The sequence below is a fragment of the Fonsecaea multimorphosa genome (assembly GCF_000836435.1).
Source record: "Fonsecaea multimorphosa CBS 102226 unplaced genomic scaffold supercont1.2, whole genome shotgun sequence".
Classification (NCBI taxonomy): domain Eukaryota; kingdom Fungi; phylum Ascomycota; class Eurotiomycetes; order Chaetothyriales; family Herpotrichiellaceae; genus Fonsecaea; species Fonsecaea multimorphosa.
In genome coordinates, this window is record NW_015971636.1 from 1,250,133 (window position 1) to 1,276,729 (window position 26,597).

The following is a 26,597-nucleotide window of genomic DNA, read 5'->3' on the forward strand; positions in this document are numbered from 1 at the left end:
ATGGGTTGTGGCGGATTCTGGGGCACAGCTGTGCTAGCACGAATGGAGGTCTCTGAGAAGTGTGGGGAGATCAGTGTGGAGGGCACCCCATACGACAAGTACCTAGGTTATACAGTAGTCAGTCTGCGAAACTCAAAGGTGCCGTTTTCCGTAACGTCAGTAATTGGCAATAAGCGGGTCATTGACTCGTGGCCTCCAAAGTTCGCAGATTTCGCAGCTCGCTGCTGGTCTTGGCCGGCGAGTGTGGGTATAAAGTCTGCCTCCCTCCCAGCGCATTCCGTACACACTCCGACCGGCCCGGAGAGAGGCTTGTTGTAACTTGTAACTTGTATCTCGTATCTTTGCCGTGATGGATATCGCTCAATGCTTGGACGACGAACCACAACCCCATTCAACAGACGCCAGGGGCTTCACGGAGACAAGCGGCCCGCGGAAGATAGCCCGGGTTGCATGTCGAGCATGCAGGCAGGCCAAGGTGAGCATCTGTGTTGCCAGCTTCACAAATGATCCGTAGATACATCGCGTCGAGTATCTCTGGAGTCTGCTTCTTGCCGCTCTACCAGGTCTGACCTTTTGTCTTAGTCGCGGTGCGATGCGGATGGCCGTTCAGTTCCCTGCTCTCGGTGTGAGAGATTGTCCCAGGAGTGCCAAGTGGACGTCAAGTTCAAGAGGCATGCAAAGAGAGCGTATACGAATCCACCGATCACCTGGAAGCCCAAACTGCTGCTAATTCTCAGATTCTAGTCGATATGATGACCTCCTGCAGCAAGTGCAGCGACTGCAGTCGGCGATTCTGGAATCCAACCGGAGCCCTCCTATCTCGTCCAATGCTGCCGAGGGTGAAGTGGGAGTTGCTGGGTTGAACTGGCTCAGCTCGAATGGTTTGGACAACGAAGCCCTGCAGATACAACAAACGGTCCGATCGCCGTCGACAGGCCAGTTCCTCAAAAGTGCCGACCGTGTCCCCTTCATAGAGACTACGGATACGCTCGGCATCCAGGATCCAACCATGCCGAGCAGTTTTCTTTCAGAGAACTATTCTCTTTCGAAGCTGCCGTCGTGTGAACCACCCTCCGCGGAGATACGCAGCGATACCTTGACTCGTACAATTGACACCGTTATGCTCACAGCAGAGTCGATTGACGAGCTGTTCCAAATGTCCGTTTCTCTGTTACCACTCCGAGGAGACATCGTTCGTCACCGTCTTCCCGGACACGTGCTAATCGTCGTCGTACAGATTTTTCTCAGATTACCATCCATTAATGCCTTTCCTGGATCCAAGTGCAACACCCAATCATTACTACTCTCGTTCACGCTTTCTCTTTTGGGCCATCATCATTGTTGCCAGCCGTCGATATGACAAAGAACCTTCACTTCTCGGGAGCCTTTCTCGGCCGGTGCTGGCTCTGGCGTGGAGATCGATCGAGGCGCTACCTCACACACCTTTCGTGGTTCAAGCGATTATTCTAGTCTGTACATGGCCATTCCCCACGACATCTATGTGGACCGATGCATCTTTCATGCTCATTACGGCGGCCAAAAGTGCCGCGATGCAGATGGGAATTCACCGGCCGGAGTGTATTCAGGATTTCTCACGGGATGAAAGATCACTGAGTCCTGAAGGCATCCAGGACTCGGTCAAGCTATGGGCGAGTTGTTACATTGCAAGCCAACGGTGAGTGCGTCTCTTTGACGGCTTCCATTGTTATAAGGAGAGGTCAAAGTGCTAATGTAGGGCCAGCATCACATCCGCTTTTGGCCAGGAATCAATCTTCAAGCCAGATCGAGTCATCAATCGCGCCAGCCAGGTGGATAACATCTATGCGCTGCCTCCAGTCCTTCACGACACCCTGAGAATGGCGCATTTCTCGGTGCGGATCAGCGCTCTCATGTCAGAGAACACCAACACTCCGTTTGGGTGTCCTGCCGAGAATGATTATGACCGAGTCATACAACAGCTTGAATCGGGATTAGATGATCTCGATCGTCAACTACCGCCCAACGCTACAGGTCAGAGTCTAGAGAGGCCCTTGTACCACTTGATCTCATTGTTAACGAAGCGATACAGATTATAACCGTGTGCAGCGGCTCTCTACTCGGCTCCAGCTCCGTGTCTTCCACTTCTTCGAAATGGGGGACGAAGATCGCCGCAAGACTGGTTTGTTAAAGGCCTTCCAGTCGGCGTTGAGACTGGTCGAATGCGTTGTCTCGGCCGATTCCAAGTCGAATTATCCAATTTGTGCTCCGACCCATTTGTATCGGTGGTTGATTGTCGCGGGAATTACGATTCTGAAAATTCTAAACTCCAGCTACTCCAGCCTGGTGGACTATGATGCTGGCAAGCGAAACTTCAATGCTATCATCAAGCTCTTGCGCCGCTGCTCCTTGCAAGACAACGACAATTTTGGATTGCACACCCGGATTTTGAGTCAGCTGTGGCACTTTCACCAATCTTCGCCCGAAATCAAGGCCGCTCCACCAACGCTTCGTATCAAGACAAGGCTCGGTGCGAGTGTCCTGCATGATGCTCTGTGGATCTGGAGGAAACAGTACAAAATGGATGGAAGTTCTCCCAATCCAGACCTTGGTATGTATCCCATCGGTTTCTTTTTTTGTGAAGCTCAATCCCTAATTAGCCAACAGTTCAGGGGAGGGGTCCGCTTGATTTGACTTTTTTTGGAATCTCAAGCAAAGCACCTCAAAGTTCCGAGGAGCCAAATCTGTTTGGAAACGATATCGGCGGTCCGGACTGCATGGTGGACATGGATTTGACGTATTGGCTGGCTCCGGAAGTTGGAAACATGCCGCAGGATTGGCAACGTTTTTAACGGACATGACTCAAAAAGGATCTTGTATCGATCACTGGAACATGGGATGGACTACATGCACCTCATAAATAATAAGGGGACCGAAGCCTATAATGCCCAATTAGTGGATGGTCCACTTACTCAGTCCCTAGCTCAAGAGCCTAAGTATTAGGGCTGTCGAGGCCTATAAGGTCTATGCTCATAGGTGGTCCTTCAGTCACGTGTTTAGGGGGCGTGGTACTTAAGAAATTGGGGAGGTAGGGTCACATAGCCTAGTGTCTTAATAGGTAATATAACTCTAGCGTTACTCACCTTAGTGGAGACTATTAGTATAATCGCGACCACGGATAATCGTGCTCTCTCAAAGGGAGTTCGACAGGGTTTGCACTTTTGACAAAGACGCGTTCATCAGCTGCAAAAAAGGGAACACAAGACTGAGTGTGAGTTCTACCTATGAGTTTCACCAGATAATTGACACCGCTCGCTTAAGCAAGTCGAACCTGGGCCCTCGGCATTCGTGTACGGGGTCGCTCAATGGAAGAAAAGCCTTCAATTCAAATCGGCATTTTCATTTGCACAAACGTCTCCTTACCACCGGGCTGTCTCTCGAGCCTCCCTCGTGCCTAGGGAATCAGAAGAAGAGAGATTACAGGAATACACGGAACAGGACCGACACAATCAAAGAACAGGTGGTAGAAGGCAAATTCAGAGATAACCACAACCATAATAGGGTTTTGAGCATTTGCCTAGGGCCAGAAGTGCCTCCGATTTGGTCTTCACAAAGGAGACGAGGGTTGTCACCCAACACGCCGGGACATCACACCATAGAACCGTTGGTATTAATATCAGCCTTCGTCTATACTCAACCCTCCTCAAAGAATCAAAACGATATACAAGCTCCAGGGCGCTTGAGCTCCTCCAAAGGCTCTGCAGGCCATAAAGTAGTGCTGTTTAGTCGCGTGAGAATGCAATGACTACAACAGCCGCCACATTGCCGTTGGAGTCAAGGGTGGGCGTGCGAAAGCGCAAACCGAAAGCGATTTGCGATCGTTGGAAGTTCCTAGCAGCCACCGCACTGTCGATGATGATGAGCGAGAGCCTTTCCGTACCAACAGCGCGCGCCGCAGCGCCCATCGTAAACGTTGTTTGGACGTTATTGGCATCGGTGAATGGTATTGTAACAATACTTGTTGTAACTCTCCATCCGTTGAGAAGGTCCGATGCCCCAGTAGCTATATCCGAGTTCGGACTCTCATTGGCGTGACTCATGACTGTTCGTGAAGATTCCTCCGCTAGTGCCCCATTTGTTGCTGAATTGTCGACATTCATGGGGTCGCCTTCAGGTTCCACGTTGTCGATCTCCAGAAAATCAAAGAAGTCCTGGCGATGTCCATTGCCTGTCTGGATGTTCCAGAATCTCTCATCGTTGAAGATTGCAACACCGTCCGGGCCGGCTCTCTTCTCTAGTTCCACACTCATATCTCGGGAGTGACTCCTCTTGGATGTACTTCCGCTGCAAGATGCATGCATGGAGAGATAACCTTGTGATTGCGGGGCTGCCAGGCAAGATCCAGACGTAGCGCCGGTATTGATGGTGTGCGCAATTGGCCCGGCACAATTTGATGATGAATAAAAGTCCAATGTACACGCGGGCCCTAAGAGGAAGCCTCCTCTCACACTCTTAACACCGGCCATATTTGCACAGCCAGTATTCCCGTCCACGTAAAGCTCGTTGATACCCTGGGATGGAGATAGGATGTCCGCGGTACAGAATTGGTTGACATAGAACAGGACATGTCCACCATAGGCGGAGCGTATCATGAGCGTCAACGGGAGTAGTAAAAGAGAGAGAAACATTTTGCTTTCCTTTGCCAACACTTGACGTATGATGTACAGTTTATCTGGTCTCTGAATTGGATTGACTTGTCTACTGTGATGGAAGGTACTTCTAGTCATCCTTTATAGATGATTACAGGAGGCGACCGACCGGAGCTGGGCACGCCCTTCTGCCAGCATTTCAAGACATGGGATAACTTTGTTAGGGCATATCAGCTGTTTGCCCAGCCTTATCAGGAAACCGTTTTCGGTAACCTGCTTCTCATATCGTCCATATCGTCGCCGTGTGTAATGCTCCACCTCAGCCTCGTTTGCTTTGGCACCGCAATTACGCGCCAAGCAGTGGTACAGCACCACATATCTCGTACACAGTCTGAATTCATCTGAGACAAGGAAATTCGATGCATCTGTAGTACTTACGTCGCAATGCCCGAGTCTGAAAAACTGCTCGAACTCACCCATAGGCACCTTTGATGTGTAGTGAAAGGCGCGAACCAACCGAACTTCTGATGGCCGCGTGATGAGCTTTCTACGAGGGACCATCTAATGTGACCACACTTACCTCTGCGAGCACTTAGCGCTGGCAACTACCTATTACTCCGTAGTACGGTAGGCTGCCCCTGATGAACTAGCCCGCATTGCCGTATGGCCGCGATGCGAACCTTATTTCAATCGCTATTTCCTGGTTCGGCAGCAGCCCTACCAACCGTTAAATGGGGTCCCTTTTGGCAGCGACCGATGAGATGGGGAGCAGGGAAGTGAAGCTGGGTCATCATACTTGATTGGATGAAATTAGATTGAGCAAGCCTAGTAGACCACATTCACGGTACGAAAGCATCGGCGGGGAGGTGCCGCAGTCAATACTGGACGCAACCTAGAGGAAGGCCGGAAGGATTAAGTAGTGACTTCTTTTCAGAAAGTCAAACATGGACGTTAGACATGGGTTATCAACCATCTTGTGCGCATCGCGAAGGGAAAGGACTGCATTCTAATGCGACGGCTTCGGAAATTTCTCGCCTGAAGGGCGTCATAGATTCTGGTGCAACTCACTGTGTTGACGGATAGCGGCTATAGACTTGGAGGTATTACGATGGCCAGAGTCTTTGATCCAAATGAGGCTAAGAGAAAGGAGTAGCGACGAGCAAGTCCAAGAGCGTGGTCCGCACAGCACAAGGGGCGATCGCTGTGGAGTAGACTTGTGGCTATCGGCCGAGGAGCACGTGGAGGGAGCGTGACGGACAACCCCAGACCAACTACGAGGACTAAGGCGGGAATTGGACCGTCTAAGACCTCGGAGACCCCCAAGTGACCCCCTGTCTGCCAAGATCCTCATTTCATCAGGATACTGAGTAAAGCTATTAGTCTCTGTGTCTCTGCCGTCCTTGCCGTCTTGCAATAATATCCTGTACCAATATCTATCCGACTATTCGTACTTAGGTATCTGCAGCCGAAGAAGCTCGTGAAATTGGCTACTTATGCTCATGGTAACTCGGTGAATGTCAGAGCTGCCTAAGAGCCGTTCTCGATACCCTGAATATCTCGTACCATGGTCCATCCCCAGGCGGCTCCTGTCTCTTCAGTCCACACCTTCCATTCCACTCCAGCCGATGTCTCTCAACTTTACCATTCGCGCAGCTCCCCGCCAGGCCCTTTGAATGTGGGGAATCTCCATGATTTGGTACCGACCGCGGACTGCCTTACACGCTCCTCATCTACCTCGATACCCAGTCCTGGCCCGTCCATCATGTCAATCATGCCGTCGTTCACCGTCCACACCTCCGCGTTCTTGGTGTAGCCCTTCAAGTCGCCCTGTCCCACCGACAGGGTCTGGTTCGGATCGAGAATCATCTCTTGAATGAAAAAGTTGGCACTCACGGCATTGACTTGGAAATTTGCCGCCAGGGCGATCGGTCCGAGCGGGCAGTGCGGCGCCAGAGAGACGTCGTAGGCCTCGGCCATGGTGGCGATGCGACGAAGCTCCGAGATTCCCCCAGCGTGGCTGATGTCCGGCTGTAAGATGTCCACTTTGCCCAGCTCCAAGAACGGCTTGAACGCCCAGCGGCTATGTAGTCGTTCACCTAGCGCGACGGGGATCGTGGTGTCCAAAGACCGAAATCCTTCGGGGTGATCCGACAACAGCGGCTCTTCGATGAACAGGGGTTCGTGAGGCTCCAGCTTGCGCGCCAACAGCTTCACCATAGGTTTGTGGACGCGGCCGTGGAAATCCAGTCCACAGTCGACACCCGTCGCCTTGACCGCTTTTAATCGCTCAACTGCATCGTTCAAAGCCGCGGGAGAATCCACCCAGCCGAGATCTTCGGTGGCCGTCATTTTGACTGCCTTGAATCCTTGCTCCTTTCGGAGCAGGCTGAACGACAAGACGTTAGCGATTGTCTGATATTGGGGTTTGGGTACACATGCGCATGTTTAGCGCAAGCAGCAGCATTCTCGCCTCGGACCCAGGTGTAGACCTTGATTTTCGAGCGGACTTTCCCCCCTAGAAGCTCATATATGGGCACATTCAACCTGCGTGCTACGCCATGAATCAATATCTGACGTGCTGCCTTCGCTGTGCTCGAGAATTGGTATGCATTACTGACCCTTTAAGTCCCATAACGCAATATCAATGCCCGCCAGAGCGCTCATAATGACCGGCCCACCTCGATAGAAACTTCCCCGATATGCATGTTGCCATATATTTTCGATCTCACTGCGCGTGTAAAGTCAACCCCGATAGAAACAACAGTAAAGGTGACAAACGCACTTGGCTTCCATCCCCACGAATCGTTCCCTGAATCCATCCAAACAGCCCTCCACGGCTTCTGAATTACCCTCCAAGGACGCTTCACCCCAGCCTGTCTTTCCATCCGAATCGGTGATCTTGACGAATATCCAGCGTGGAGGGACGCGAAAGTATTCAATGTCCTTGATCGGTGCCATTCTTGTTCACAGGGACAAGCTTGAAGGATTTCATACCGAGTACGAAAGATCTCTTGGTATTTGGGGACCCCGTTTTATTAGTAAGAGTCAATCTCTCGGCCGGGGAATCAGCGGAATCCCCGCACGACCGGCACAACAGGCGGAACAAGCGGCGAAGGCAGCGAGTACCAAAACTTCCCTAGGAGGGGCAGGCAACGTTAACGTCTGGCCGGCAGTTGTACATTTATAAGAAGTGCCGTGTGCACGTTCCCGATACTCAGGGCTCGCCGAGGCTCTGAGGTCATAATTGCACAGTCACACCTCAAAGGGGAGTTCACGATGTGGACCCAGTAGAGCAGGTTAAGGACGAAAGGGTGAGTGCCAAGGTGAGAGGGAGGGTACGTCGTTATAAGAGGCACGCCGGCGGTGAGTCGCACGTGAGGAGCAGTTTTTACTTATCTACCTCAGTGCCTACCTATGTAGGGTCCTAGCTCGCTACTAGTATCTCAACGTGCCAAGAGAGCGGTAGATCGAGGTACAAACGAGGCTGACTTACCACCCACAGTTCCCCCACTCCAACCTCTTGCCCGACTGACCAGCGAGCCAGATGACAGAATTAGTGGCACAGCGAAAAAACGCGTCTAAATAATCCCTCCCTTCTCCTCCGAAAAATAGGTAATAGTTAGATATTTTGATCTCTAGATATAGCCCTAAGTCTAGGCTATCTACTGATATTTATTTTTTCTGTCATTATTATAGAGAAATGGTAGTAAAAATGATTTGAAAAATAATAGAGAAAGGAAAGTGATCCTGTCTGACGGCTAGAGTGTGCCACTTATTTTGTCATCTGGCTCGCCAGGTACCCAAATAATTAGCGCAGAAGGCATTCACTCTGGTCCGAAACGGCCATATTTCTTACATCAGCGTTTCCAGCCTTCGAGGCTGCGTTTCCCTGTGGCCTTTTCGGGTAGCGTAAACATTTGTGGCTTAGCGACGACGAACTACGGAAACCTGGACCCGGGATGCCAATACCCCACAAAATGACTACTTGAGAACTGGAGATAGTGCGCTTAAAAGCATGTGACGGTAAGAGCTTTTTGTTATTCTATCATCGCAGGTGCACCAAGACATCATATCCTCGGATACTCTCCTCGGCAAGGTGCCTGGACCCCGTGGGGTGCAAGTTTGGTCGAGATACTTGGTAGGATCTTCTATTTTCGGGTACAGCTCATCTCATGTGTCAATGTTCCAGGCACTTGGCAGCGTGCTTCGTAAGATGGTATGCGAGGAGTAGAGAAGAGTTTGCGAGAAGGATGCCGTCATTCTGCCGTGGATTGGGGATGGTTTACGATGCGACTGAAGCTCTCATGACGGAGCATGCCCGGGAAATGTGCTCGTCTTGGTCGAGATACGCGGATTACTACTAAATATCAGGTAGACCTAGGCCTGAAACCTGTGAGTCTCGACAATGGTGAGCGAAGTTAAAGTTCTGAGTGCACACTGTCTGACACACGCCCATCATTCTGGTCTCCAATCTCGTGGCATCATGCACATGCGGCTCAGGACCCGAGACATCTTGCTGTGATCTATTCTTTTACAATCCACTCCATATGCCATGATGGCGTGAGAGTCGTGAGAGCCTCTTGCCACAGAGTCATCTATCCTTTAAAAAGCCGGCCTGGCACAATGCAAGCATTTCTGTTGCAACGTCCATAGATCTTGTTCTCTTGGTTTGCTCATAGGAGGCAGTTTAAATAACGTAAAAAGATCAAGATGTATTGCATTCGAAAGATTCTTGGTTCAGCCTTTGGGTGTCTGGCTTTCGTCTCGCCAGCCCAAGCTGCTCCTGTCAACGGCTCTGCGCCAACCCTACCGTCTTCCTCCACCATTCAGTTCCCTGTCGGCGCAAATGGACCAAACGCATCAGTCGTGTTCCCGCTGTCAAATGGATTCCCAAACATCATCAGCGGCACGCCAGCTTTCCAACAGCTAACGGTCCAAGCCCATGGCTCTATATCCAACGCTCCACCTCCATCGACCTTTGCAGCAGATGACCTGCGAAGCCTCAAGGTTATCCAGATCCAAGAGACTTTCGAAGCCTACTACTTCACCCAGTTACTGCTCAACATCACCAACAACGTCCCCGGCTTCGAGATCAGCGATCCTTCATTGAAGCAAGACATCATTGAAAAGCTGACGGTCATCCAAGGTCAGGAGCAGTGGCATGCCCTCAATGCCGGTGGGACTTTACAACACTTCAATGTTTCACAGATTCAGCCGTGCGTCTTTAAGTCTCCTGCGACCGACCTCGCAAGTGCCATCCACATTGCTGCCAATTTCACCGCCGTTGTGATCAGCACCCTTCAAGATGTCGCTACCCGACTTGGACAAAACGGGGACTCGGCTGCAATCGGGGGAATTGTTTCTGTGGCTGGCCAGGAAGGAGAACAGCAAGGCATCTACCGCACGCTTCTCAATGACCTTGTCCCCTCGGAGCTTCCATTTCTGACCCGATCAACCCGTGAATTTGCGTACTCGGCTCTTCAGCAGAACTTTATAGTGCCTGGCACCTGTCCCAACGACAATACCATTGATGTGCCCATTTTTGGGACTTTGAACGTCTTGACCACGAACATCCAAGCGGTCGACCAGGTTCTCACCTTCAGCATCGAGAGAAATTCGACCCAAGGTCTCGGGCTTGTATACATCAACCAACAGAATCTGCCCATCGTTGAGACAATCACCAACCCGTCTACCAGCAACGGCGTGACCACTTTCTCAGCCAACTTTCCATTCAGCCAGAATTCGCTGAACGGTCTTACAATTGCGGCGGTCGTCAACTCGACCGGACCGTTTGCGAATGCCAATGAGGTTGCGAACATGACTCTCTTCGGTCCCGGCCTAATTTACCCTAACTAGTCTAGCACAGGACCGCCGGGTGAACCCTGTCATTTTCTTCCGAGATCTGCTTCGATCTGGTGCATTTGATGGTTGTCTTTGCTTTAGGCTGTACATAGTGAAAGCAGGAACCTACTGGGCATAGCTTCTCGTGAATATCCCTCACCAGAAGGAGCAAGATACTGGTGCAATTTGCCTAGAAAGCTGGTAAACTGTCTTGGGCCTCTTTTTTTCCAAGCAATAGCATCTTGTCTTACTCTACTCACCTCACTCGGATCAGCCACGATCACAATATCAGTCTTTGTCAGCGGAGGGTGAATCCACCGATCAGATGCATAACATACTCGGGCGAGATTGTGTCTATACCCCGTCCGCGTATGTTTCTCGTTCTGGCGGTGAGATCCGCCGCAGCTGACTGGTACGAACGGACACGGCCTTGTCTCTCCGCTTAAAGGCATCTTCATGCCTGTCATCCGCTTCTCTCGGACCAAGGTCAAGTGGATGAGTTGTCCATTCGTGCCGAATTCCCCCTTCGGCATCCCGCGTCCCAACGCCTATTCCAGACACTGGTATCCACAAGTACCCATGCGTGGCATACAATATGGGTTGTACAAGTAAAGTGCGGTTCCGACACTCCGCAGAGCCAGAGTTTCGCTCCGCGCGGGCATTCAACCGAAGATCAGCCTAAAAAAGACTCGGGTAGCTCCTTTTCTCCTCCACAACCAACGGCTCGACGCACGGGATGGCGCGTCAAGTTCGCCCATGACACACATATTGGAGGCGAAAACTGCCCAAGATCTGCTAAATCGACGTCGATCCAGTGGTACTTATGAGGGATCAGCCCTGCCCAGCTGGACCGTCCAGGTAGCTCCCAGGCTAGCCATCGCTGGGATGCGCCTCCCGGGGAGAGTTTCCCCTCACTTCGCCATCGAGAATCTCATTTTCACTTTCAGATCTTACGGTCGCGAGCGCCGTGCCGTTGGTTTTATAATGGAGGGTCGCAGATCACCGCCACTCTTCGACCTGGATGCAAGATGGTTGCATGCCCGAAAGCTAAGAGATACTTTCTTTCCGCTGACGGTTTGTTTTCATTTTATTTTCCCTTTCCAATCCCTGCTCTCCTTTTCCTCTATTTTATCGGAGAGTATCTTTTGATTTCGTGGGCCTCGTCGTTGGCCTAGGAGCAATATATTTGATCATTGTGGAGTTGTAGCGAGCGAGGGAGAGATGTCCAACCAGCAACACCAGACTAATCGTCCACCACGAGACGACGATGCATATCCATACCAGCAACTCACGGTCTTGGGTGCGTATATTATGTCCTCGTCTCGCTCTGCTCACCCCCTAGAACCGCCGCTGACGACGTAAACAGCGCTATGCCGCCTTGCCGAGCCCATCGCCTTCTGCTCCATCACAGCCTACACTTTTGTAATGGTCGTCGACATCAAAGGCGAAGAAAATGCCTCATTCTACGCTGGTCTCTTAATCTCGGCCTTTGCCATGGCCGAGGCCTGTACGGCCATGATCTGGGGACACATCTCGGACCGCTACGGCAGGAAACCGATCGTGCTTCTGGGACTTGCGGGAGTTGCGTTGTCGAGTCTGATCTTTGGGTTTGCAAAGAGCTACTGGGTTGCTTTGCTGGCGAGAGTGGTGGGCGGGCTTTTGAACGGGAACGTGGCTGTCATGCAGACTATGGTGGCGGAGATGGTGAAGAGACCTGAGCACGAGCGTAAGTGTGTGCTGGAAAGGTGCAAAGCGTTCCGAAAGCTGATCTTTGACTTTTAGCCACCGCATACGCCGTTCAGCCCTTCGTGTGGAGTCTAGGATCTATTGCTGGGTCAGCGCTGGGAGGCTTCACGGCGCAACCCGCCCGATTCTATCCTCATCTGTTCTCCCCCGACGGCATTTTCGGCGAGTATCCTTACCTCTTACCGAACCTGGTTGCCGTGGCGATCATCGTCATCGCCATTGTTCAGGGCTGCATCTTCCTTGAAGAGACGAATCCAGTGTCGTCGCGACCATCAGGCACGCCCTCCATAGTCAGCAGTGCGGATACGGTCAATGAGACGACGCCCCTATGGCAACGACGGAGGAGGGAATCGGCGCTCAGTGCATTTTCGACAGGGACTGGCGGACTCACTTATGTCGCCGCGGAATCCATGCCCGTCGCCATCGATCCCACTTTCGACCTTCGGCGGTCTTCCGTGGCCTCGATTGGCTCCCTCAAGCCGTTGGTGAAGGTCGGACCACAAGTCGAAGCCGTCATTGACGAAGACGAAGACGATGAACGCACCATCAGGCCAGAACACATCAAGGCCTTTACCAAACCCGTTATCATGTGGACCGTGGCTCTGGTGGTCATGTCCTATCACTCTATGGCCTTCGGATCTGTTCTCCCAATCTACCTCCTCGACGACCCGCAACGACCCGCACGCGAGCTTGACTTGAAGGGAGGTCTCGGCATGACGCTGCACGAAGTCGGGACATACCTCGCCGCCAGCAGCATCATGTCCCTGTTTTTCCAAGCGGTCGTGTTCCCCGTCTTCGTGGCGAAACTGGGTGTCTGGAAGGCCGTCTTGTCAGTCACGCTTCTCAGCCCGTTCATCCACACCGCGGTGCCGTTCGTCTCTCTTCTCGCGAAACCGGGCGTCGGGATCTACGCCGTACTCGCACTCCAGAGCTTCACGGGCGTCGTCTCCTTTCCTACATTCTTGATCCTTCTCAAAAACGCCACTCCCTCGCCGCAGGTGCTGGGCAAAGTCAACGGGCTGGCCATGTCGGCCTGCTCCGCCGCCAGAACCGTAGGACCGCCCCTGGTCGGCGTGTTCTACAGCAGCCTGGGCTCGGCGGGGGCGTGGTGGAGTTGTGCCGTCGTGGCCATCATCGGGGTGGTGCAGTTCTACTTCTCCCCGCGGCCGAGGGACGATGACGAGACGATATTGCGGAGAGTCTCGACGGCGGCTGTCGACGTGCAGCCGCCCATGGCTGATTTGGCGCGGGGTCGAGAAGAGTAGTAATGGTTATTTAGCTAGGTCGCTGTCGTTCTTCTGCGATTGATGAAAAAGTTTATGGATATTTTTCAATCACCCCCAAACTGGATAGATAGATTGCTGGCTGCGAGTGGGTGTGACTCAGGCTAATATTTATCTGTCTTCGCCCACTGTATCATTTTCGACCCCCGCCGTCGTCAAGAGTGCATGCTCACTTCCGCAACAACTATATATCATTGCAGAGAACTGAATCAATTCCAGATTTCAGGCCTTGACCGGACTGGACCGGACGCCTCTCTGGGCGCAACCATATTCAGCCTTGCTGGACAGGCAGAAGCAGGAGCTTCTGGCGAGTCCCTTACCCCGCTCAGCCTGATCGAGGATTCCTTACCTTCTTCCCTGACTTTCACGCTTGATAATGATGCCTCTCTGGTTCATTTCCCTTGCAGACACGTAAAGAAATTTGCTGACCATAGTTGATCTGAACAACCGGCAGCAAGGCTCAAAGCCCTTCAGTCTCGCTCACGGCTTTTTTCCCGACAAGAGCAAGAATAAGCCACGAAGCTCGTGTGTGTTGCATCCAGGGGAAGATTCAATCAGAATGGTACCGATCGTCGCGCCAGGCGTCTTCGAGCTGCGCTCCGACGGCTTCGAACTATTCACGCCGCCGACGCCGTTCTCTCAGCCCCCCAAGCCGCCGCACTTCGTCATGGTGGACGACCTCAACGAGGTCTTCTACGACGTCGGCTACGACACGGTCCACGTCAAGAACACACTCTCATGGACGGAGCTGGCGCTGCACCGCGTGCCCGACCCGGCGATCACGTTCCTGCCGGGCCAGGCCGAGAAGCTGCACCGCGACGGCTTTGCGACGGGGATGCTCGTGAGTATCGAGTCACGGACCCCACGAGAACCACCAGCAGTGGGAGATGGGGCAGAACCACAAGAAGTCTTCTCGGCGCGCAGGATCGGCAACGTCAATGTGCGCGTCCTGGACAAGAAATTCATGAACTGGTCCGCGCTGGCGTCCTTGAAGGGTCCGGAACTCCCCGAAGAGATGAAGGAGGGTCTCCTCCGGCGTGTCTGGAACAGACGGCCCGGGGCCGCTGCAGCAACGGCGGCACAGTCAATCCCGTATGTTACTCCGGGCAGCGTCTTGGATGAGATGAGCAACCCCTGGCACACGGATGGCGATGCGCTCAATTATGAGCTGGACCAGAGGTTCGTCGGCGCGTTGGCTCTGCCAGAGCAGGTTTGGCATTTGAGACTTTGATGCAGAGGAAGGGGACACCGGAAGGAGACACACCAGGGAAAGGGGCAGAGGTATGTGCGGTTCGGGCACTAGCTTGTTGTTTTCGTGCATCTTTCATATATATGAGGATAGAAGAAGCAACATGTCAAAACTGGAGAAAGCTAGCCCTCTTATATATCATCGTCCTGGGCGCTATGGACCTCGTATGCTTCCTGCACGTCCTGCAGACCCTCAGAGCAAAGTGACTTCTGTAAACACCGGCTGCGACAGCAAACCAGACTGCCGGGTGACGTTCTTTACATCGGTCCGAGCATCAGTCTCTGCAAGACCAACGCGTCGAAAGATGTGCTTGGATAAGTCTTCCTCTTTCAGCAACAAGAACATGTCGGCAACTAGGTCGTCAGAGTCAAACGACCCCAGCCTCAAGCACCAACAATGGTATAACGGATCGGAGGTCTTGTCATCATACTCATCAAGCATGCAATAGACATTGACGCAGTTCTTAAAGCCCTCGACAACGCCACACTCTTGAAAGTCCCTCTTTCTGACATACGGATGGAGATTTCTGTCCAGAACGACAGGTTGTAAAAGGCCCTTGGCGACGATCTCACCACCCATAACCTGGCCACAGCTGCCAGGGTCTTCTTCCTCGACCATGACTTTGATGATATCTAGCACAGGACCAGCCTCAGACGCGAAGAGGTCGACATGCCGATATTCAAGTCGGCCCTTTACAGAGAAGGGGCTCCAGCTCGGCGCAATGTACCGACCTTTGAACCGAATCAGGCTACTCGTGCGGTTGAACCGTCTCCACATCAACCCAGAGACCATGTTTTCCCGCCATAAGCCTGCAGCATATCGCAGACCGAATGTAGTGGCGAATGTTTTGGCAACGCCTGCCATGGCCGGGAATTTGTCCTCAAATTCGTACAGATTTCTTTCAGAGTAAGCACAGAGCCAATCCTTCCAACTCCTGTGAGGGTCCTTCGTCTTTCTTTTCCCCTTCCCAATCGATGGCTGTGGGACAAGAGCATGCCCGCCATCTATGGCAATCTTCCAGTCTTCTTTCCACTTGACTTGAGAGACATTCTGGTGGTGTTCTAGAAAGAGACCGCTCACACATTCCCAAAGCATTCCCTCGTCGGTATAGTGCAGGGTTGCGGGTGAAACCAGTCTTTCTTGAAATACCCAGCCTCGTTCGGAGATCTCCTTCTTTTCGAGATCTAGGGTTTTGTTGGGACCGCCCCCGTAGATTGTCTCATAATGTCCGTCAGAGTGTGAATGAAACCAGAAGCCGACCCTGAGCTTCTGCTCCGGACGCGTTCTTAGTATTCCAGCCCTGTTTGACTCTGCGCTGCTCGCCGAGATGTTTAACAAGGACTTGCCATAAATTGCAGTCATCTCTCCGGACTGCTGATGCCAGTCAAGCTTGTTTCCCTGAATGATACAGAGAGAATCAATCCAGATATATCGGAAACCAAGAGTCTTTGCGATGACAACACCATCCCTTAGCGTCCGCGGGAAAGCTTCGAGAGGGATTCCTTCGCATCGCTGTTCTAAGTTGCTATTCCGCGTTCTCAACGGGTGGTCTTCGCCCCACTTGTAGGAAATCGTCATGTAAGGGGCAGGTTCGCGCTGGGTGACGTACAACTTAATGCTCGAAAGATCCTCTGACGTTCCAAGATCCACCACACGTTTTGGAAGAGAACTGGGAGCCCGTGCACACCTTTCATGCCTGTTCATACAGTTGTCTAACCAATGCTTCGCTCGCTGAAAAGCTGCTTCGGATCCCGGGTCTGGATCTGGGAGTACGTGCAAGGCTGAGTGCCGGGCAGTCTGCACATTGCTGGGAATGGACGGGCTGTCGTAAATTCCATTTTTCCGGAAGAACAAGATTGATACTGGCCGATGCTCCCATTCTTTGATATGTCTGACGAAGTGGCTCGCCGTACCCAGAGCGACTTTGAACTCGCACCTTTGAGGGATTGTTCCCCAGAAAAAGATGCTATAGGTAGACGTGGAAGCAGTTCCAACACCGGCACCGAGCTCTTGCGTCAAAATTTTGCAAAGACCGCAACCGCCCTTGGCAGATCGTCGAAGAGAATCCAAGTAATTATCGAGATGGGTTTTCAAATGGGTAAGAGTATTGTGGTCGGACTGTACCGTCTCCCACCGGCTGTCTAGTAGATCGGGACCTGATATGATGTCTTTGAAGAGCAACTGACAGTCTTCGCAAAGAGCGGGGTCCGCCTTCACAACAACGTTCGGGAAGGCACGCTGGCTGGACATGGTTCTTTGACGGGCTCTCTTGAGGGAGGCGTGTCGGAGGAGGTCTTATCCTCGGCATTTTCCTTCGGCCGGGGTCCAGTAGCATCCCCGTAGAACGAACATGTCATCCATGTCGATCATAGGCGGTCTGTGGTATTGCATTTGTATGTCCACGAAATGGGCCTTGAGAAGAGTGGAAGGAAGGCACTGCAGTTCTGGTGACGGAACAAGGCTGGCAGGCTGCTATCAAGCCTAACGTACCCCGCACAAAAGTTCCACCGAAGAGATATGGCGGAGTATGCCGACGATAAGCGCAGTCTAGGCTCGAGGACTTTCCTCGGTCGCCAGCTAGAGATTGCGTCTTTTACCTAGCAATCATGCCATAATTCTACCTTTTCAGCCCATGTATGGTTCACGACTCTTTTGGATAATATCACAGGTGCTGGCGACCGATTCAGAAGGGGAGGAGGGAGAGTGGCGTTGACACCTCAATACCGGCTGCGTGGAAGACAGGATCAGATCACACCATGCTACCACGTCCGCTCCTCCCCTGTGGGAAGCGCAAGCTTTACAAGGCGTTTGGTCGTCCTGCGATCAAATTCTCGTACAGGAGTTGGATCAATCCGCCACAGCATGTTCATGCTTTTTCGCAGTCAGCTTTCGCGAGGCGGGACGATGGCTCGAAAAGGGCAGTGCAAGCAACCAAGTTTGCAGAAGCACCCCCAAGTCGGTCTGACAGCACGGAAGTTGCAAAACCGGAGTCTATACAACCGAACGAAACTCTTAAAGCCGAACCAGAGCCAACCAAGAAAGAGGCTCTTCTCTCGGAAAAAGTAGTCTCCAACAAGGAGCAACGCAAAGTTGACCTGGCTATCATGAAGGAGATGGTCCAGTACCTTTGGCCCAAGGGAGACTGGGGGACCAAGTTGCGAGTTGGTACCGCATTAGGCCTCTTGGTTGGGGCCAAGATCCTCAACGTCAATGTTCCCTTCTATTTCAAGAGCATCGTGGACTCTATGAACATTGATTTTCTGGCTGTTGGCGGCACTGCCTGGACAGTAGCAGGATCGATGATAGTGGCATATGGCGCAACTCGCATTGGCGCTACGTTGTTTCAAGAGCTACGGAATGCTGTCTTTGCCAGTGTGGCTCAGAAGGCCATCCGGAATGTGGCACGCAACGTCTTTCAGCATCTTTTGCGACTTGATCTGAATTTTCATCTGTCAAGACAGACGGGTGGCTTAACAAGGGCGCTGGATCGCGGTACAAAGGGAATCAGCTTCCTGCTGACGTCCATGTTGTTCCACATTTTCCCGACCGTGCTGGAGATTTCCTTGGTTTGTGGCATCTTAACATATCAGTACGGAGCTCAGTTCGCTGCGATCACAGCAGCTACGATGGTTGCGTATTCAGCCTTTACTATTACTACGACCTCGTGGAGAACCAAATTTCGCAAGCAAGCAAACGCAGCTGACAATCAAGGAGCTACGGTGGCTGTCGATACGCTGATCAACTACGAGGCGGTCAAATACTTCAACAATGAGAAATTCGAGGTCAATAGATATGATGCCGCTTTGAAGAAGTACGAGGATGCTTCAATTAAGGTCACAACGTCGTTGGCATTTTTAAACACCGGTCAGAATGTGATCTTCTCGGGCGCTCTAGCAGCCATGATGTATATGGCGGCGAATGGGGTAGCAAGTGGCTCATTGACGGTCGGAGACTTGGTCATGGTCAATCAACTTGTTTTTCAACTGTCAGTACCGCTGAACTTCTTGGGTTCAGTGTATCGAGAACTTCGCCAGTCCCTCCTCGATATGGAGACGTTGTTCAACTTGCAAAAAGTCAATGTGACCGTCAAAGAGGTTGCGAATCCGAGGCCGCTAGCCTTGACAAAGGGCGGCGAGATCAGGTTCGAAAATGTTACATTCGGCTACCACGCTGATCGACAGATCCTCCGAAATCTGAGCATGACGATACCTTCGGGCAAGAAGGTTGCCATAGTCGGACCCAGTGGATGCGGGAAATCGACAATCCTTCGACTGCTGTTCCGATTCTATGATGCCGACTCTGGTAAGATCTTGATTGATGGACAAAATATCAGGGATGTGAGCCTTGATAGCTTGCGACGGAGTATCGGTGTGGTCCCACAAGATACACCGCTATTCAACAACACAATCGAGCACAACATCAGGTATGGTAATATTGATGCACCCTTGGATGAAGTCAAGAGTGCCGCGAAGCGAGCGCATATTTTCGACCTCATTGAGCGCCTGCCAGCTGGGTGGAATACTATGGTCGGCGAACGGGGCATGATGATCTCTGGCGGGGAGAAGCAGCGGCTTGCTGTTGCGCGACTGATTCTGAAAGATCCTCCTCTCCTGTTCTTCGACGAAGCAACGTCGGCGCTAGATACTTATACGGAACAGACACTGTTGCAGAACATTAACAGTATTCTGAGGGAGAAGAGTCGGACTAGCGTCTTTGTCGCGCATCGACTCCGCACCATCTTTGACAGCGACATCATCTTCGTCCTCAAAGAAGGCCAAGTGGTTGAACAAGGCACCCACGCCGAGCTGTTGGCACGCAAGGGGCTATATGCCGATCTCTGGGCAGCACAGGAAGTTTCAATCGGACAAGACATGACCCTTGAACGAAACTTGGAAGAACAGCGTCAGAGCGACGAAAAGGAGACCCGATCTTGACCGCACAAGGACTCAACCTTGCACGCCTTAGCCACTCGAAAGGTAGTTGATTTATTTGATTTCGGTTGGATTGACGACATTGTCTTGGACAAGGGTTGAGAAAGGGAGCACATTCCTGGGTCCCTCCACGGAGCCAGACGCGGGGTCCCGACGTGTTCATTTGGGTTCACGCGTGCACAGAGCTGAATGTCTCGCATGCTAGAAAAGGGGAACGGCGGTCTCTGGAGGCAGAGAATTCTTCGTTCACCTTTTCTTCGAGAACACCAAGCGAGACATGATGATCTCAAAACGAAGATGGACGGACTATTGAGAAGTGTGCCCACTTGGACAAACTCTCAGCATCTATCAGGTTACCAGGGGAGCGAGATGATAGACACAGCTGGGCAGAGACAGGGGACAGGGGGTGAACGAATTTCGTTTTCGCACGTGGCGTCGAGACTGTGGCATCAGATCCACATCTAGAGAACGGCCACGACTTCATGCAGTCTAGCGAGAAGCCCCCGAGCGCCGATCCCTCGACGGTGTGCGATTTGGATAAGCAGCGGGGCAGGTCAAACGGGCGTGGCTGCGTTGAGAGCTCGCGGGGGATGGAATGATAAAAGGAGGAAAAGGCCAGGGTACAGTTAGAATACGACCATGTTGATGACCATCTCATGCAAAGGTAGGCAGGACTTTCGCAGCTCCTTCAATCAATCATTTAGAGACATCTCTTTACCGAGCACAAGTAGACAAGTCGAGACCGTTCTCCGTTTCATGAACAGTTTCTGCGCTAGAACTTGTGGTATTCGACCCCTTCGATGGGCCCGAGGCAAGGTACCTACCCGGGTACCTACCTAGCAAAACCACCCCCCATGGCTGCTACTCCCAGTAGCCAGGCTCGCTAAGCCCGCTGAAGAGCCACCATCGATGGGCGATTCCAACGGGCCAAGCAAGCCCACTAGCCCTAACGTTTAGCTAAACTCACTGACCATGAATGCCGGAGAGATTGCACTCGGGACAACGAGGCCACACTGCCACGTTCCAACTCCTCTTTCCGCTCGTCCATTTCCAGCTTCCGCTCAAATTTGCGGATATTAAATCCAAATGGAGCTCCCACTGCGACCGACAGTCTACCGCTTGCTGGCAGCGACGCTCATCTCATAGATCCTCCTACTCCCCTACATACACTCTCCTTCAAGACCAAACTCATCCAACTACTTTATACAGTCACTCCTTAAATCGCAATCTTTTCCTTTTCGCTCAGTCGCCCGCGCGATCTTTCCGCGACCCTTCGAATAACCTTCGATTCTACTGCATGTTTGGTGCACCCGGCTCGTTTCAGAATTCTACCTAAGAGCTTGCATTAGGCCCTGCCGTCCCCACCAGAAAACCAACCCCGGGGGAAACTGGAACTTCAAGGCGCATTCTCGCGATAATTTTTGCTCGCCTGCGCTGTGACGAAGTCCGGAAAATCAGAAGAATACTGCTCATCTGACGCGGTCAGCCGGTTTCGTTGTGGCCAGCACACTTGTTCACAAGACATCATTGGGGCCCGCCGTCCGCCCATTGCCTTGCCTTCCTCGAAACCTTTTCCCGCCGAGGACCGAAGTATCCGGAACGAAGAAAACTGGTTCTGAATATCAAGGCGCGTTTCTGCAAGCCTCGAACGATCAGAAAGTTGTCCTCCACGGTTCGACCTAGAAACTGAGGTGCCCGAGGATTTAGACCTCCGAGGACCAGGCCAGCAGATTTGAAAATAGAAAGAGGGCGCAGATAAGGCTGCTGCCGTGGATCAGCTTACACGAAAGGCTCACGACTATATTCAACGCCCTCTTTTGTGTCTCCCAAAGGAACTGCCATCCCCCGACTTTTCGCAGACGTGTTGGAAAAGGCCAATCCACGTTTGAAAATGGGGCTCTTCGACAAGCTACAATCAAGTAAGAACGCCCATCTTCCGTACATATTTGCCAATCAACTGTTCCCTTCTGCCCACTGAATCTTAGACAGCAGAGTACTCAAACTGACATTTGTGGTGGCAGAACTGGAGCTCTACCGCTTGGAGCAGAAATACGCGCGTCGCAAGAACCGGACGACCTTCACCACAGGCGCGGTATACCAGGACGGCGAATACTTCTACACGAGCGCCGCCGACTCGAGAAGTCCGACCATGTCGACCAATTCGACCGGCAATTCGAACGACAGCTCCGCAAGCAACAACAAGAGGAGGACGCAAATGTGGGTGCCACCCGAGCAACGGAGATGATTGACAATATTTGATACGGGCCAACGGCTTCCTGTCGCTGGCCTATGGGGCTTTTCGCTTCGTGTGAATAACTTTCCTGGTCTTCTTGGGTTGAGCATAGCAATGGCGTTTTGTCTCGGTGGGGCCTTTCTCTGTCCGCCTCCGTATCGATGTCCTACCAATTTTTATCTTTGGGGTTTTGTTTTCAATGGGAGTGATGTGATTCCGAACGCCTGGGTTTGGATGAGCCGCGGTGGCAGCAGCAGCAGTGGCAGGGTTACGAATGGGACAGGGAGGGATTCGAAGGAGTTGAAGAACAAGTTGATTCTGCATGTGGGAGGCTAGAGTCAACTGTACCTGAGGATGTCTCCGTCAGGGGAGGAGTGATGCGACTATTCGACAAGAGTCAGTGAGTGAGTGTTTATCATAGCATGTGCGCACTGTGGGAAATATCCTCGTGCACAACCACCAATACAGCCAATAGAATAAAAAGGAAGAAAAATATATCAATACACATTCATCCTCCATGGTATATACCTAGTTATATTATGCATTCCACACTGGTGACACCATCTGACGTATGCGTGGGCGTGTGAAAACACGGATTCCTCGAACCATTTGCTAGGTACCTAGGTACCTAGGTACAATGGTACATCCGTCCATAGATCTAGACATAGAGATGGGAAATTAAGACAGGACGGAATACCTGATAATAGTTATTAGATCCCCAAGAAGCCTCTTGCCTCTGCGCTGTTGTGCGTTTGTGCTTTGCGCCCAGCTCCTCCTCCTTCTCCTCCTTTTGCCCCTCCAACCGATACCGTGTACATACTAAAAGAATTCAGACATTCTTTTTCTCCCTCGCTGAAGCAAAAGGGAGAGGTCGGCGCCTCGGCGACTCAAATCCTCGTCAATCAGTCTGAGGAGGCTTGTTCACGTCCACCCTACCTCTACTACTTCTTCTTCTCCCGATCCTTACTTCCTCCCGCCCTGGCAATCCCGCTCGCAAACTTGCCAAACCCGCCCGCGAGACTGTGACCTCTCTTATGAGGTCCAGATCGATCATCTCCTATGCCCGCTGCTCTGGCAGTTGCTGGCCCTGGCCCTGTGACCCCCAACCCACTGCCTGCCTTGACCAGCCCTGACGATCCGGTGCCGGCTGCGCCAACACCGCTCAAGGGCCGTCCACTGTGTAGTTTGTGCCCGGTCCTGAATGCATCGCCGCCATCTGTTCCTTCTCGTAAACTCGCACGACTTGATCGACCTGTATTATCAACTGCGCTCGGTATTGCAGAACTGGGTGTTTCTGCTGCATCGAGGTCCCCCCGGAGGATCCTCTCGTTCCGGCGTCGTGCACGTTCCTGAGTTTGCTTGAACTTATCGAGAAGTTCGGGCCATTTGATCTCGTTGATGCCGACCGAGGATGTGGCATCACGCGTTCGCAGACGAGAGGCGACGGTGCTGTTTAGAGCGCCGCTCGTTGTGGGGGGCAGAGAGGACGAAGACATCCCGGAACCCACTCTGAAATCGACATGAAATCATGTTAGATAGGCGCCCAAGCACGTGAGAAAGCAAAGCGCACTGAGCGGAAGCGTTGGGGGGACATGGAATGGACGCAACGTACGATGGTCTGGCTGACGTCGGCATCGAAGCCGGTGTGTGTAACAGCCCTATTGCAGAGACACTGTTGAGGCGGTTTTTCAGAGCGCCGAAAGCGGACGATTGAGGAAGCAACATCAGAAGCCCGTAGAGGCATTTGTAAAGATAGGGATACCGGTCGGGTTCGAGAAGTTGGAGCCGCAGATCTGTAGAATTGGCCATCATTTAGTGCCTCGTTCAACAAAAGTGGTTGCAAAAGAGGTGCAGAGAACTTACATGTGAAGACTGGACTTTCTAGTAGCTGCACTAGCTTGTCGATCTGGATCAGCATATTGACGGTCATTTCCAAATCTGCAAATATCTGTAGCAGATTGTAAGCCTGTTCGTACGCTTGGGCCAACAGACACAGCGAGAACGTAGCCACAGCGTTGTGACACCAAGCCCGAAACAGCGCTACAAAGAACATCTGTCCCTCCTTGCTGTCCGGATTCCGAAGCCTTTTCCTCAGCTCCGCGAGCTCAGGCGCCGTGATGAGGTTATTGTTGAGGTTCTGGACCATGATGCTTGCAAACTCGACGTCTTCGTCCTTTTCGATGCACTCCGCCAGTGTCCTGTATATGCGTTCAGGTTGGAGGTTGATGCACAATTGGCGAATGATGAGGTTGCCACGGATCTCCAACAGCTTTCGGTCTATTGAGAAGAGTTGAAGCAAAGCCACCATGAACGATGTAAAGTATCCGTCTTCGCTGTTCTTGGAGATCTGCGACAGAAGTTGGAGATCGCGTGTCACGACCGCCTCAGCCGGATCGGAGAGCGTCTTGAGCAGGGCTGGAAACGTACCGTCGTTGAAGGCAAGGACTTTCTTTGGCGCCTTTCTGTGGAGCATGATCAGCCAGCTCAATGCCGCCACACGCGTCTCTTCGTGTTCGTTGAGGAATTGCAGCGTCAATGCATTCACTGCTGCCGCATAGTCGAGGTCAGCCATGGGTTGCGGTGACGGCGCTGCAGTAGACCTGGGAGTGACCTCTTGGGGTGACTGCTCTACCTCAGAGGAGGCTTCTGGAGGAGTCTCATTTTTACCCTCTGTCTGTGAAGGCACACTCTTGGTTGTCCCGCCTGACTGTCTTTTTTCAGAACCTTCTCCATCCCGCGTCGTCACACTGGTTAGAGTACCAGACGCCTGTGCACTCTGGTCATCGGTCGACACCTCATCCTGAAAGGTGACAATGTAGTCCATCAGAGACCTGTTGACCTTGCTGGCAGTTGTTCTGACTTGCTCCGACTGGGCCGACAGTGCTGGCAGAACACGAGACAACAGGCGAGGTACAAATTGCAGGATTTCTTCTGGGCTGATCTCGAAGAAGCTGTCAATCCATCGCAGGGCAACGATCCCGATTTCTTCTTCCTTTTGTTTTGACAATCCCTCAAGTCGTAACTGTGGCGCCGTCTCCTTACTGGACGAGACATCGACAAACTTTAGCAGGATGTCAAGAATTTGTGCGTAATCCACCTGGACGTCTTGTCCGGGTATCCAATCACCGTCGTGCTCCCCAAGCTCGTTAAGTTCGTCTTGGGCAGTCCCAGACTCGGAGTCATCGATGGCATTGTCGTTTGACTGATTGCCGCCACCCGTTGCACTGCCTGTATCAGATCCAGGTTTACGGTTGCCGGCTCGACTTCGGCGACTTTCAGCGATACCACGCTTGATCTTTGCGATTTTCTTGATCTCGCTAAGAAAGCGCTCAAGCAGCCCCTGAGTTGCCACATACACGTCACGATTCGGATCTCCAAGGAATTTGAAGAGGCCTCCAAGAAAAGCTGGTAGGTAGTGTACAAGTTCCAGGTCCGGAATGGTATCCAGAAGCGTCAGCCAGGAAACCAGAAAGGTGCGGGTGAAAGGATTGATAACGTGAATGCGCTCTTCAAGAAGGGGAATGAACTTTGCGAGGGAGAAAGTTGTGGGAAGATCGGCGCTTTCTTTATCCGGCTCGAGGTCTTCGCCGTCTTCATTGAAGTTGAGAACTGAGACGTAAGAGGCGGCAGACTCGGAAACAATGTCCTTAATCAGACGATCGAGAAGCTCGGCTCCATTCTTCACCGAGAGCTCTGAGTCGGCAGCAAGCTGTTTGGTACAGAGTTAGCAGCGACGAGAGCGGGAGGAGGTCAAGCCATACCTTGCATAATGCATCAAAGATGTCGTTGAAGAAAACCAGAATCTCTCCCTTGGCTACTTTGGCAATGTTGTACATGGCCTCGCAGGCATAATAGCGGACGCGGGCATCTTGATCAGTAAAGCATGCAAGAACAGGTGGAACGATATCAGACAGATAGCGTGCAACCTCATCCTAGAGACACCAGTTATCAGCATGTGCCGTCACGCATGATGCTGGGGAGCAGACATACAGAGCCCAGGGCGATCGAAGCAGCCGCTAGACCAATGAGACCTCCATTGCGGTGGTGCGGAATGTGCACGGCATAGGCATAGTCGGAACACAACTGATCAATCGTCTTTCGGATCTTGTCGTACTCTTTGGCGGCACTAGCCTCCCTGATGAAACGCTCGAGCCTTGTGGGAATCAGCCATGGGCACAAATATCTCGATCAGCGGTTAATCATACTCGAGGGCCCCCTGCTTCCTTTTGTCGTAGAGCTTGTCAGCAAGAAGGCGTTGGACTGCGGGATCCATGGCGGTGTATCGATTGAGCGACGCGGATTTTCAAGACCATCATCGGATGTTTGGTATACGCCTAGAGTGGCAACAAAGTTTGTGGGACTGGAGGGCCAATTTCTGCTGTAGTGATCAACACTCTCATCCCAAGAGAACTGGCACACTCTACCAGCCTTTGATGGGGTTTTCAGAGATATTCGTTGGGCGTAGTGAGAATTTGGTGACTGATGAAACAAACGCGTCGTTGTTGCAGGGCCAGGGTCCAAACGAGGTTCGCCGTCACGACTCACTTTCCCTCTTTCCGCCACAGCGACTCGATTGGCCGAAACAGGTCGATGCTATCTTAGGTCCAACGGGTATTTACTGGCCTCGCTGGGTAATTAATACATTACAGAATCACCTTTCAACGGCTGGTTTGCGTCGGTTTACGTTTT

At 52.2% G+C, this 26,597-nt stretch overlaps 10 protein-coding genes across 10 annotated transcripts; 6 read left to right on the forward strand and 4 right to left on the reverse strand.

The window, feature by feature from the left end:
• Positions 1-592: 592 nt before the first annotated feature.
• Z520_01388 (uncharacterized protein) lies at positions 593-2,665 on the forward strand (the record flags this gene model as incomplete). Its single annotated transcript, XM_016771906.1, has 6 exons — positions 593-686; positions 738-1,158; positions 1,238-1,675; positions 1,742-2,010; positions 2,069-2,587; positions 2,637-2,665. The coding sequence occupies 6 exons, from the start codon at positions 593-595 to the stop codon at positions 2,663-2,665; spliced, it is 1,770 nt and encodes a 589-aa protein (XP_016637045.1).
• Positions 2,666-3,758: 1,093 nt separating this feature from the next.
• Positions 3,759-4,502, reverse strand: Z520_01389 (uncharacterized protein; the record flags this gene model as incomplete). The annotated part of the gene is made up of 1 exon (XM_016771907.1): positions 3,759-4,502. The coding sequence occupies one exon, from the start codon at positions 4,500-4,502 to the stop codon at positions 3,759-3,761; it is 744 nt and encodes a 247-aa protein (XP_016637046.1).
• Positions 4,503-6,263: 1,761 nt separating this feature from the next.
• Z520_01390 (uncharacterized protein) lies at positions 6,264-7,583 on the reverse strand (the record flags this gene model as incomplete). The annotated part of the gene is made up of 4 exons (XM_016771908.1): positions 6,264-7,011; positions 7,059-7,176; positions 7,244-7,353; positions 7,408-7,583. 4 exons carry the CDS (start codon positions 7,581-7,583, stop codon positions 6,264-6,266), a joined length of 1,152 nt encoding a protein of 383 aa, XP_016637047.1.
• Positions 7,584-9,335: 1,752 nt separating this feature from the next.
• Z520_01391 (uncharacterized protein) lies at positions 9,336-10,481 on the forward strand (the record flags this gene model as incomplete). The annotated part of the gene is made up of 1 exon (XM_016771909.1): positions 9,336-10,481. The coding sequence occupies one exon, from the start codon at positions 9,336-9,338 to the stop codon at positions 10,479-10,481; it is 1,146 nt and encodes a 381-aa protein (XP_016637048.1).
• A 1,206-nt stretch (positions 10,482-11,687) lies between these two features.
• On the forward strand, positions 11,688-13,477 carry Z520_01392 (uncharacterized protein; the record flags this gene model as incomplete). The annotated part of the gene is made up of 3 exons (XM_016771910.1): positions 11,688-11,766; positions 11,833-12,192; positions 12,249-13,477. 3 exons carry the CDS (start codon positions 11,688-11,690, stop codon positions 13,475-13,477), a joined length of 1,668 nt encoding a protein of 555 aa, XP_016637049.1.
• Positions 13,478-14,054: 577 nt separating this feature from the next.
• Positions 14,055-14,726, forward strand: Z520_01393 (uncharacterized protein; the record flags this gene model as incomplete). The annotated part of the gene is made up of 1 exon (XM_016771911.1): positions 14,055-14,726. One exon carries the CDS (start codon positions 14,055-14,057, stop codon positions 14,724-14,726), a length of 672 nt encoding a protein of 223 aa, XP_016637050.1.
• Positions 14,727-14,936: 210 nt separating this feature from the next.
• Positions 14,937-16,994, reverse strand: Z520_01394 (uncharacterized protein; the record flags this gene model as incomplete). Its single annotated transcript, XM_016771912.1, has 1 exon — positions 14,937-16,994. One exon carries the CDS (start codon positions 16,992-16,994, stop codon positions 14,937-14,939), a length of 2,058 nt encoding a protein of 685 aa, XP_016637051.1.
• Positions 16,995-17,500: 506 nt separating this feature from the next.
• Positions 17,501-19,678, forward strand: Z520_01395 (iron-sulfur clusters transporter atm1, mitochondrial; the record flags this gene model as incomplete). Its single annotated transcript, XM_016771913.1, has 1 exon — positions 17,501-19,678. The coding sequence occupies one exon, from the start codon at positions 17,501-17,503 to the stop codon at positions 19,676-19,678; it is 2,178 nt and encodes a 725-aa protein (XP_016637052.1).
• A 1,888-nt stretch (positions 19,679-21,566) lies between these two features.
• Positions 21,567-21,920, forward strand: Z520_01396 (uncharacterized protein; the record flags this gene model as incomplete). The annotated part of the gene is made up of 2 exons (XM_016771914.1): positions 21,567-21,594; positions 21,661-21,920. 2 exons carry the CDS (start codon positions 21,567-21,569, stop codon positions 21,918-21,920), a joined length of 288 nt encoding a protein of 95 aa, XP_016637053.1.
• A 929-nt stretch (positions 21,921-22,849) lies between these two features.
• Positions 22,850-26,181, reverse strand: Z520_01397 (uncharacterized protein; the record flags this gene model as incomplete). Its single annotated transcript, XM_016771915.1, has 7 exons — positions 22,850-23,417; positions 23,521-23,701; positions 23,772-24,918; positions 24,961-25,617; positions 25,670-25,840; positions 25,899-26,061; positions 26,114-26,181. The coding sequence occupies 7 exons, from the start codon at positions 26,179-26,181 to the stop codon at positions 22,850-22,852; spliced, it is 2,955 nt and encodes a 984-aa protein (XP_016637054.1).
• Between the last annotated feature and the right edge of the window lie 416 nt (positions 26,182-26,597).